The sequence below is a fragment of the Cannabis sativa genome, chromosome X (genome assembly GCF_029168945.1).
Source record: "Cannabis sativa cultivar Pink pepper isolate KNU-18-1 chromosome X, ASM2916894v1, whole genome shotgun sequence".
Taxonomy (NCBI): domain Eukaryota; kingdom Viridiplantae; phylum Streptophyta; class Magnoliopsida; order Rosales; family Cannabaceae; genus Cannabis; species Cannabis sativa.
In genome coordinates this window covers 38,090,268-38,102,645 of record NC_083610.1, presented here as the reverse complement: position 1 = coordinate 38,102,645, position 12,378 = coordinate 38,090,268, and the positions used below count along the sequence as shown (strand labels likewise).

Here is a 12,378-nt window from a genome sequence, read left to right as displayed (position 1 = left end):
AATAATCCAAAATCACAGCGAATAGAACCAATTAATAATAGCCTCTGAATTACATTAGGTAGAGACACACCCAAAAAAAAAAAAAAAAAAAGCAAGTATGATTCCAGATGGTCAGCTCAATAATCTTCCATATATTTTATATATAATGTTTATGTATGTACATACATATATATTCTTTAACCTTTCAGACAAACACTTATAATTATACTAATATATATGTGGAACAGTTCTGGGCCAATATTATATTATAGTAGAAATATGTATGATTAATTTTAATAGTAGCTAACCACACAATGCTATGCGAAATAATATAATTAAGAGATTTTTTTATTTTTATACTTTAAAATAATTTTTTACTAAATTTTACATAAAAATTCTCATAGCAACTAACATAACAATTTAAATCATATCAAAAATTTATATAGCAACCTACGTAAAAATTATTAAAGCAACCCAAACTGTAAATTTAAGGTAAAAATAATTAAAAAATAATACATGAAATAATTTGAGGAAATTACACTCTATATCTTTTTATATTGTCCTCTTTCATTTTTACCCTCTTTTTTAAAGTCTATCATTTTTACCTCTTTTTTTAAACATGGTACCAATTTTGCCCCTATCACTTCAATATACTCTCCACGTGACTCTCTTATGTCAGGGTATTTTGGGTACAATACATATAAAAAGAGGTATGTTTCAAATAAATATAAAATTAGAGGCAAATTTGATTAATTGATTAATAAAAGAGGCATTTTTCAACTTACCCCAAATAATTTCCCTATAATCAATCATGAAAAAAAATTACTTACAATAATAATAATATATAAAATATAGCCGTCGGAGTAGTACACAAATGCAAACTTGGAATAAAAACAATAAATAAAAGGATAAAGCCTAACTAAGGGGTTTTGGTAGGTGACTGACTAACTTTTCCATATCTATATTTTATTGAAGCATGATTTGAATTGACATCTTCCTTACACACATACATAATTGATATTATTTTTATTATTATAAGCTTTTTGAGCTGTCTATATAACACATTACAAGCTTAGAAACCAATACTCTTATTCATCAACATCAATATTATTTTCTCTCTTTTCTTTCTTTCTATTACTATTTCTTTCAAACACAAAAAATATGGCAGCCATGGCAGCAGCTCTCCTAGTTCTCTTGATGGCCGCTCCGGCTGCCTATGCAGCAAATTACGTTGTTGGTGGCAGCTCCGGCTGGACCAACGGCGGTGACTATGTTACTTGGGCTGCTGATAAGACATTTTCAGTGGGTGACACTCTTGGTAAGAACTCTCTTTTTTTCTTATTATTTTTTTTTAAAGAAAAAAAATAAATTAAGGATGCTAGCCACCACAAATAAAACTTTCTTTGGAACGATTTATTTTTCTTCGAAATTTACAATAAAATAATTATTTTTAGACTGTGAAACTCTTTAATTAGCATTACACAAGATGCATTTTTTTTTCCGTGGGTTTTTTTTAAGTGTTTTTTTTATTAATCCAACAAATTTTGGTTTTAGGTATTAAATTATTGCCAATTTTATTTTATTTATTGAGCAATAATTAAACTATGGTCATCATATAATGAAAAAAAAAAGGTAAATTAAGTAATAATTAATGAACATTTGAATTTTGTTCTAATTCTTTTCTAATATTACACCTTAGTGTACCCAAATGTAATATATTGTACAGAGAAAAGTAAAAATCTCAATTTAATTTTATATAACCTTATAATTATTATGGGAAATAAAAGAGAAAAATATAGTGATGTTAATGATTTCACATTTTTCTTCAAAAATAGAAGGTCTCAAATTTGTTTCTCCGGTATAAAAAAAAATATTACATATTTTTACTTTATGTCGTAATTTGATAAATTAATTATCACCCCATAAAAATAATTGAAGTGAGATTAACAGTCTCTATAATATTTTATACATTTAATTTTGGACTTGATATATAATAATATTGAAAGATTCCATAAATTCTAATCTTTTTTTTTCTTATATAAACCAATGAGTTCTCTGACAAAAAATGTATATATTTATATATATTATCTTTCAAATTATATATTACATATGCCAATTTTGACTTAATTAAAAAAGTTGGGTATTTATTCATTTAAATTTTTTTATATGTGTATTAATATATTGTCATACCTTATTATCTCAATAATTAATTATGTGATTAAATTATTTTCTAACATTTTTCACTAAATAATTAAACGTGACAACTCACACTATGTCATAATTTGTTATATATATGTAAATTTTTTATTAAATTATTGTGTTAGTTATTTTTTGGACCACCCATGTAGTTGTTGGAAAGATTCTTTCGTAACAACTCTTAAATTTGATACGTAATTACCTAAATTATTACTTATACTACGAAAGGGGACTATATACCACCCCAATAAAATAAATATTAATTTTTACAATTAAATTTTTTTTCAAGAAAAATTACAGCCATATAGCTATAGCTTAAAACTTTTGTTATATTAAAACAAAATTTGCTTAAAAACAATATATGCTTAAGTTTTAAGTAATTTTGCCATTATAATTACTTTGGACAATAAATTCATCATATATTGAATAATGTCAAATGTGTCAAAAAGTAAGACAATTCCACTCATACCCCCAAGTCTATGAATGAGTATACAGATAGACATGAAAGTAGACATGAAAGTATTCTAATATAATGAACCTTATGTCAAATTAATCAGGAATATATTCATATTCTGTATCTTGAAAAATATCTTTAGTATTTTATATCTTTAATAATACTTAGTATTTTGTATCTTGAAATTATACATATCTAATATTCTAAAATAAAATTTAATTAATACAATTTTATTATTTGACTAAATAGTTTTCAGTTATATTGAATTTAATAATTAAATTTTACTTTAGAATTCATAAAATTAAAATTAAAAATAGTTTGATTGCATTAATAAATTTTGATCAAATAAATTTAAGTTTATAGTACCAAATATATTTTAAAATACATAATACCAAATAAGTATTATTAAAAATACAAAATATGAAACTTATATTTAAATGAAATACAGAGTATCGAATATATATGTAAACACTCAACAAATAATGAGAACATATTTAAATTAAACAAACATTTTATATATAATAATAATTATTATTTGCATTGAATCATAAGCATGAAAATTGTTTAACAATGAAAGTAACATTTGTGATATTTCTTATATTGTATTTGTTGATTTTTTTTTTTCTAATAAATTACTTTGTTATTTTATTGAAAAGTGTTCAACTACGACACAAGCCACAAAGTTGATGAAGTTGACGCAAGTGATTATGCTTCATGTGGTACCTCAAATGTACTAAAATCCCATGGTGGAACAACTGTTACCATTACTCTTGACAAAGCTGGTTCAAGGTACTTCATTTGCCCTACTGCTGGCCACTGTGGTAATGGCATGAAGCTTCAAGTTGATGTAAAGGCTTCTGGCACTCCATCCACTCCTTCCACTCCATCCACTCCATCCACTCCTTCCACTCCATCCACTCCTTCCACTCCCTCCACCCCCGGTGGCTCGCCTGCCACCCCTGACACTCCCCCCACCACCGAGAAATCGCCACCTAGCGCAGCTACCGGCTTAGTCGGTAACATGAAGGTCATTGGGGGTTCACTTGTTTTGGCAGCTTTGTTGCTTGCTCATTGAGTGATTTTGAGCTAGGGGAGAGGCAGTGCGATATGATTTGTAATATTTAGGCCCATTTATTATATTTGTAATTTAATGTTGTTTGTTGTTATTGTTGGTTTTTTGGTGAAGTTGTGTGATTTTCACCATGATTCTATGTCTATATCATTTCATTATAATCAAATAAAAAAATTATCTTCTTTAATTATTGTTTACACATGTTGATTTTGTTTGTGGAATGATTTCAATCTTTTTTAGTTATCCTTTTCTCTTTTTAAATGATAATTCAATATTTTGTCAATTATAATAAGGGAAATTTTTATTTTTCTAGGTTTTAAATCACAAGTTTATAAAAATGAAAATGTAAAAAAAAAAAAAAATTATTACATGTATAAAATTGATACTTTATTTACAAAAATACTTCCATAAGGTGTGGACAACATTTATACCTTTTATGTAATTTTAATTACCAAAATACCTCTTATATTATCACTTACCCAATCAGACGATAGTTGCAAGGTGATTGCTGCGTGGTGTGCGGTGGTTGCATCAAACGAAGGTTTCAATTAGACGATGGTTGCAGGGTGGTTGCTGCATGGTTGCGTTGTGGTCGCATCAAACAAAAGTTTCAATCAGACGATGGTTGGAGGGTGGTTAGTCGAAGATTGCATCAGACGAAGGTTTCAATCAAACGAAAGTTTCTAGGTGGTTGGCCGAAGGTTGCATCAGACGAAAGTTTCAATCAGACGAACTAACTGTTAGCAAAATATTTATACAACTGTAATGCAACTGTTATGAAATATTAAAAATCAGAATAGTGTTTCCACGTACGTAACTCTATCTATATGTCTCTTTATGATTTAATAAGAACAAATTCACCATTAGAAATTTAGAAAACAACGAAAATACACCATGATAAATATTTTACTATAGTATTTGTAATTTTTTTTTGGATTATACTTGAGTTGGATTGTTTGGAAACTACAGTTTAACTTTTTGAGATATGCCTTTCATGGATCTAAAAATTGAAGTCGGGACATTAATTTTATACAAATTAAACTAGATTTCCGGTTGAATTTTAGTTTCATGGTAGTTTTTCTACACTTTTTTTATGAATTCAAAACAGCCACTGTTTTGATTGATTCTGGTCGTTTTCTCAGGTGAAGTCGCCGGAATTAATGGTAGTTCTCTTTCTGGTTGAATTTTCGTTTCGGTTGCGTTGGGTTGTGCGTGGTTGCGCGATAGTTGCCCATGAAGCATGAATTTTGGGTTGATGGTGTGTGTCAGTGGTATTTATGTAATTTCTTTTATTTTGGCTATATATTTATTTTTTTGGCCAGCTAGAAGTATTTTTGTAATATTGTTTTTTTTTTAGTTAAAACTGAAAAAAGTTCAAAATATATATATATAGATATATATATATAGATATATATATTTTACCGGAGTTTTATTTCCTAAAAAATTATAGAGAAAATAGTATAAGGTAACTAGTTACTCTTAATTATCTTTTCATGTACATATATATTTTTTGAATTTTTGAATTTTTTCAATAAAATAGCTTTTTTTAAAAATACCATATGTTTACATACATTGTATACAAACCTATAAAATGTGCAATTTACTCTTATAACAATTCAAAGGAATGTATGAGAACTCTAAGATGACCTACATTCACAAGAAGACACGCAATATTTTTCTTCTTATTAAAGGGAAATGAACTTTCATTCAATGGTTTTAAAAGAGGAGATATCATGCAATAGCCAAATTACAATGATAGAACATAAATTCAAGAACAAAGTATCCCAACAATAACTTTGAGATTAAAATACTAAATAAACAATTGTGTGAACTTTATACAAATTATGTTATGATTCTCATTCTTCTTTACATTATTCTTATTTTTTTTCCTCCTTCCGATTAAAGCTTCAAAAATAGTGCTTTTATTTTTTTGGATATGAGTTTAAAAATATTTATATAAAGACCGTATATTTTTTTGTTGATATTGGGTAGATGTGAAGTATACTCTTGAAAGACCATACTTTTTGTAATAAAAACTATATTTAGAAAAAGGGTACTTTTAAAAATGGGGTAAGTTGAAAAATACCTCTTTTATTAATCAATTAATTAAATTTGCCTCTAATTTTATATTTATTTGAAACATACCTCTTTTTATATGTATTGTACCCAAAATACCCTGACATAAGAGAGTCACATGGAGAGTATTTTGAAGTGACAGAGGTAAAATTGGTACAATGTTTTAAAAAAGAGGTAAAAATGATAGATTTTAAAAAAGAGGGTAAAAATAAAAGAGAATAATATAAAAAGGGTATAGACTTGTAATTTCCTTTTAAAAATCTCATAACTTTTTTGCACACAACTTATAACAAAATTACTTGAATTTTCAAAAAAAAAACTTATAACAAAATTATGAAAATTGGGCCTGGTCCTGGTGTTAGTCTCTGTAGCCCAGCCCAACTATCCGGCCCATCACGACCTTCCCCTCTGCTCTCTTAAAAACTCTATATCCGAGTCGGAGAGAGAAGAGAGAGAAAAAAGAGGGAGAGAGAAATGGCTATGGCTGGAGAAGAGGAAAACAGCGAGTTCTACTTGAGGTACTACGTTGGTCACAAGGGAAAATTCGGCCATGAATTCTTGGAGTTCGAGTTCCGACCCGACGGAAAGCTCCGGTACGCTAACAACTCCAACTACAAAAACGACACCATTATTCGCAAGGAGGTTTACGTCACCCCAGCCGTCCTCCGCGAATGCCGTCGCATCATCAACGATAGCGAGGTCATTCACCCTTCTCTACTATTCTATTCTATTGTATTCTTCTCAACATTTGGGAGTTTAAGTTTTTTCATTTTGGTTATTGCTCTTTTTTTCCTGACTAGGGTTTTTATATTTGGTTCGGAGAAATTGGGAGGGGGTTAGGATTTGTCAATATTTATGGGAGAAAGGATTGGTTGGGTTTAGGGTTTGTTATTGCGTGTGATTTGGGTTTTAATTTTTGGGAAGGTAAATTGAAGTTAAACATTGTTGAGGTTTTAGGGCCATTGTTGCTCATGTTTTTAGGGTTTTTTCTGTTTTGGTTGTTCAGACGTGTTAACTTGATTTTGAGGTGGGATTGAGTACAAATTAGTAAGAGGCTTTGGGTTAGGGAAACGTTGTTATCTTCAGCTAATAGAGTTGAACTGCTCTTGTCTAGTGTTCAGTTATTTATCCATTTATCGATAATGGATGGATGTTCCGAGTTATGGGCCTCCCAAGTTGAAGCTAAGCTTGCATCCTAGCTATTTTGTAATATGGTATGAGTCAATGAATACTGTTTACATGATATTAAGAATTGAAGGAAAGGTTTCATTTTTCTTTAAAAAATTTAGTTTTAAGGTTGCTCATACTAAAGTTGGGGACAACCAGCCATGTTTGCTAAGATAGTTTAGGCAATGGATACATTTAGTTGGAAAAGAGAAAAGATACAATTTTGTTTGTTAAGCTTTAGTTAAAGTTAAATTGCGGAAGTTTTTTTTTTAAAAATAAAAAAAGAGAAATTTTAGTTGTAGAAAATAAAGGGAGTTTACTTTATTCATATGTTGAATGTTGCAATGTTACCTAGACAAAGGTTATGCTTTTGTTGTCATCATAAAGCCTTGTAGAGAAAGGTGTGAGGTTAAGTCTTGGCATCTCTGTTCCTTTAAGCTTATATAAGTTCAGTGCTAGCTATCTAATATGGGGGGTATGTATGGCCTTAAGTCTTTTCGTTTTCATGTTTTTCTACTCTTACATGCCACGATATTTTCTTCATCCTGCCAAACTTGATGAAGATAAAAAGCCTAATAGCTCTCTAGTAAGTAATCAGGGAATATGATACTCTTAAACTCATGCTGTGCACACTATTCTGAATTTTATTAGTTGAGGTTCGGTAGGTTCTTTACTTATCTTATCCTATTCCCGCTCCTCCCTTATTTTCTTTAGTTATGGATTGAAATTACATGTGACCTTGTCTTAATTAATGGTACCATTTTTTTTCTTTTTTTTTTTTTTTGATAGATTTCAATCACACACAAACATTTATCGAATTACCAACATTTTTTTTTCCTTTAGATCTTGAAAGAAGATGATAACAACTGGCCAGAACCTGACCGTGTTGGTCGCCAAGAGCTTGAGATTGTTATGGGGAACGAGCATATTTCCTTTACTACTTCAAAGATTGGATCCCTTGTTGATGTTCAAAGCAGTAATGATCCAGAAGGGCTTCGTATTTTCTATTATCTTGTTCAGGTCAGATCATTTAAACGCTCCTCTAAAACTTGAATGTAATAATGTTATTTGATTGATAATTTTCATTTGCGGAGCATGTTCTTTAACTTCTGATTTTGCTCAATGGTGTGTTAGATGCTGAAATGAAGTAGTTTACGGTTTATTTCATCTGTGTTATTTTTATCTGAAAGTTATTACAACTCTCTGCAATCTGGTAGAGTAGTTGTCTTGTATGAGAATTTTGACTTGGATATTCTTCTCTTGTCTCTCAATGAAAATCTGGTAGAGTAGTTGTCTTGTATGAGAATTTTGACTTGGATATTCTTCTCTTGTCTCTCAATGAAAATCTGGTAGAGTAGTTGTCTTGTATGAGAATTTTGACTTGGATATTCTTCTCTTGTCTCTCAATGAAATCTCAAAACTTAATGGTGTTTTTTTTATGTGATTGCAGGATCTGAAATGTTTTGTTTTCTCTTTAATCTCACTTCACTTCAAGATCAAGCCTATATAAACATGGGTTGTAATGTCTGTCTGCCTTACAAATATCTTGAGAATTTCATTTTGTGCCTGTACTGCAAGTAGGCTTTAGTTGTTTTGAATCGTCTGCAGATGTATTTCAATGGGTTATTTTGTGTTCCATTATTTGATTGTGATTTGTTGTGGTTCATGAAACTTAGTTTTGATATCATCTCTCAGTTGATGTGGTAATTGAGAAGCCTATACGGCATTTATTTATGCAGCACCCGAGCCTTACTTCGATAAGACTCATCAAATAGTGTATCTGCAGACATTTAAATGCGTTTTAATTCTTACAACTTTATATTATTTAACCAACTATAAGAAATCAACCAATATATATGGTTACGTTATTTTTAACTGAAAATAAAATCAACCGTGCATTTCCCTTTCCATTCAACTGAAAAAACAAGGTCAGGTAATACCAAACAAATATATTGCAACCTCCAGTCCACGAGATCTCATGTCATCTATATCCATGAAACTCATATTTAAATGTTTTCTCTTTTGGTCTGCACAACAACCTAAAAAGAAATTTAGATCCCAGTTTCGAAACTAAATCTAAATTTATAGTGATCAACATACGTGTCCTGATCTTGACAGAATTTTGGTTTCTTGAAGACCTTGCGATTCAACCTATAGTGGACTTGATTAAGAACTATAATAGGAAGAATGCTTCTTCGTTGTGCTTTGAAGATTTGACTTGAGTAAGATTTGAAGATTCCACATAGTTGGAGGAGTTATTAAGAAATTATAGATTTCCAACCAAATTCATCTACTATTATGGTTTATCTGCGGGATACTTCCTATGTTCTCATGATGAATGGTCGGTTACAAAAAGTTTTCAAGGGAGCTAAGGGACTGGTAAGGAGACCTTATTTCTCCGTTGTTATTTGTCTTGGTCAAGGAGTATTTTACTCGAATGTTGCAGTATGGTGTTAATAATGAGTTTAGACATCATCCTCATTGTAAAAATCTCAAGATTATTAACCTTTATTTTGCAGATGATCTCATTATTTTCTGCAAAGCTAACAGAGGTTCGGTGACTTGTGTAAAGAAGGTCTTTGAGGAGTTTAGCAATAGCACGGGGCTAAAAGCTAATGTAAATAAGTCTCCGGTGTTCTTTGGGGGAATTTCAAAGGAAGACAAGGTTGCCTTACTTCAGATTTTACAAATTGAGGAGGGGGGATTTCCTCTTAAATACCTTGGTATTCCTATGAGACCTACAAAATAGAAAGCGGAGGACTGTGGGGTCATTCTCAAGAGAATTAAAAACCAGCTGCTTACTTGGGAAAGTAGACACCTCTCTTATGCTGGGAAATGTCAGCTTATTAACTTTGTTCTTTTGGGGCTGAGAAATTATTGGATGAATAACTTCTTACTTCCTCAAAGTACAATTAAGGAGATTGATAAACTTTGCATGTGGTTTATTTGGGGTAACAATGGTACGAGGAGAAATCTCCATCTTACTTCTTAGACTAATGTTTGCTTACCTAAAGATCAAGGAGGCCTAGGATTTGGTGAAGGCTCCAAGTGGAACAAGGCTATGATCGCTAAGTATATCTGGGCTATTAGTCATCAACCTGAATCTTTATGGGTTAAATGGATTAACCATGTGTACTTAAAAGGTCAAAGATTCTGACAGTACCAATTAAAGGTTGACAAAAGTTGGTATTAGAAAAAATTGTGCAATATTTGAACTTTATTTTCTCAGCAGGAAGTGGAGGAAGCTACCTGTAAAGGGAAGTTCAGCATTAACTTGCTATACATGAGCTTCTGCAGTGGAGCAAAATTCAGATTTTAAAAATTTGTTTGGAATAGAATTGCTGTGCCAAAGCACCGGTTCATTTGCTGGCAGGTTATGAATAATAGGCTGCTCACTCGTGATCATCTTCAGCAAATTTTACAGATTGACAGCAGCCTTTGCTCGATCTGCTGCAATTCAAATGAGAACCTGGCTCATTTATTTTTTTCCTGCAATTTTTCACAGCAGGTATTGAAGCATGTGGATTGGTTTTAACTGGCCGGTGATGATAGAGAATTGGAGATCTTGGGCTGAAAAGTTGAACAAGGATGTCAAAAATATGATTGCTGCTACCATTTTTTCAGCAACCATGTATTATATTTGGCATAGTAGGAATACTTGTGTGTTTAATAGATATACTTATAGTGTAAAAAATATTGTAGATATGATTAAAAAGGATTTTAAGTATAGACTTAGCAATTTTGTTTTTAAGAAGCTAAAAGGAGAGGAGAGGAATTTGTTGATGAAGATTGACTCATTGTAGCTTTCTTGTTGTTGCTGTTCTCATTATCTCCTGTGATATAGAGTAGTGTTATCATGAGGTCAAATAAATCCACATAATAACAAACTAACTCAGAATAAGAAGAATTTTTTAAAAAAAAAACAAACAATGATCATTGCTGATTCGTGTGATGATTGTTGTGTAACTTTCACAGCACAAATACGAAATTGATATAATTTTACAAGAGAAGATATATGTAGGGGGAATGACTAAGCATATATTCTGATATGTAAGTAAAACACTCTTAGCTTTTGAAAACGAAACCCTGCATAATGAGACAAAACAACAAAAATTTATATGTATATATATTAAAACTTTAAATATTTTTTTTAGTTTTTTTAATTCCATGTCACAAAAGATTGTATATACATTAGTTTAAATTGGTGTATTGTTGAAACTTTAACATGTGTATATTTATGGGATTTTTTCAAAAATATACATGTAATATAAAATAATTACAAAAATAACTTAATATATCTCAATTACAATAATGTCTTGCCATGTCATTAAAAAATACCTTAATTTCTAAATAATATGCCTGAATAAAACAAATCCTGAAATTCTGTTTTTTTTTTTTTTTAATTTTTTTTTTTTTATTTTCCTGTGTTTTAAAAGTAACCTTTTGGTTACTTATGATGTTGATAATAAACCAATACGTAACTTTTTCATAAACAAATATTACTTTTATATTACATGATTTGAGATACATTTTGGTTACCTCTAAAACTTATATGTATGCACTTTAATAATCAATTAATTATTTAGGGTATATTAATATATTTGAGTAACTTTAAAGTTTATTTTTAAAACACTAAATTGTCATCCAGTAAGCTATCATTTTAGTAAATTGTATTTTAAAAAAATATTTTTCATAAATATTTATGTCACCCGTATTTTTAAAATGTAAATTAATATATGCATTTTGATTAGTTAAATAAAGAATAAAGTTACAAATAACTTTTAAATCATTACAAATATGATATTTTTTTTGGACCAATTAGTTATGATTTCAATAAGATACCAATTGGCTACTTTTGATAAAATCATCAATTTTAAATAAAAAGATGATGATCAAACCAAAAATTCTATAATCAAGTATGTCTATACTCATATATTTCAAATAAACTTATTAGTTTATTTTGGCATATTGAAACAAATTTATTCTGTTTAAATTTTTCGTATAGCCTATCATCGTATATGCTAACAAATCTATTAGTTTATTTTAATATATTGAAATAAATTTTCATTTTTCTTTTCGTATATTAGAACAACAATTCATTTGATTTCATATATAGTCTACCATTATATATGTCAATAAACTTACTAGTTGTTGTTTGTTGGAACAATATTCTACTGTTTTCAATACAGAGTAAACTATAATCAAATATAATAATTACATTAAAAAATAAGTCGCAATAATACTATTTTATTTTATTTAACGAGTAAGCATAAATATGAAATAATTTTATTTAGTGTAATTCATAATTTGAATATTGTTTATTTATTGGTAAACTAAATATAAAAAAAAACTTTTGAAAAAAAAAATCTGAAAGAAACTAAAATAATACCTTTGATTTTAGCTAGCAAAAAAATATAAACTTTTCATAATGGTG

At 29.4% G+C, this 12,378-nt stretch overlaps 2 protein-coding genes across 2 annotated transcripts; both read left to right on the top strand.

The window, feature by feature from the left end:
- The first annotated feature begins 984 nt into the window (after window positions 1-984).
- LOC115710070 (uclacyanin-3) lies at window positions 985-3,888 on the top strand. The gene is made up of 2 exons (XM_030638392.2): window positions 985-1,297; window positions 3,286-3,888. The coding sequence occupies exons 1-2, from the start codon at window positions 1,141-1,143 to the stop codon at window positions 3,702-3,704; spliced, it is 576 nt and encodes a 191-aa protein (XP_030494252.2). The 5' UTR covers window positions 985-1,140; the 3' UTR covers window positions 3,705-3,888.
- A 2,321-nt stretch (window positions 3,889-6,209) lies between these two features.
- Window positions 6,210-8,682, top strand: LOC115710094 (protein mago nashi homolog). Its single transcript, XM_030638425.2, has 3 exons — window positions 6,210-6,476; window positions 7,788-7,964; window positions 8,395-8,682. Exons 1-3 carry the CDS (start codon window positions 6,252-6,254, stop codon window positions 8,452-8,454), a joined length of 462 nt encoding a protein of 153 aa, XP_030494285.1. The 5' UTR covers window positions 6,210-6,251; the 3' UTR covers window positions 8,455-8,682.
- The last annotated feature ends 3,696 nt before the right edge of the window (window positions 8,683-12,378 follow it).

Excerpts from the sequence above, each read along its gene's own strand:
- LOC115710094 (XM_030638425.2), top strand. The coding sequence starts at position 6,252 with ATGGCTATGGCTGGAGAAGAGGAAAACAGCGAGTTCTACTTGAGGTAC. Across the intron at positions 6,477-7,787 it reads GCATCATCAACGATAGCGAG|ATCTTGAAAGAAGATGATAA; the intron begins GTCATTCACCCT and ends TTTTTCCTTTAG. Across the intron at positions 7,965-8,394 it reads TTTTCTATTATCTTGTTCAG|GATCTGAAATGTTTTGTTTT; the intron begins GTCAGATCATTT and ends ATGTGATTGCAG.
- LOC115710070 (XM_030638392.2), top strand. The coding sequence starts at position 1,141 with ATGGCAGCCATGGCAGCAGCTCTCCTAGTTCTCTTGATGGCCGCTCCG. Across the intron at positions 1,298-3,285 it reads TTCAGTGGGTGACACTCTTG|TGTTCAACTACGACACAAGC; the intron begins GTAAGAACTCTC and ends TTTATTGAAAAG.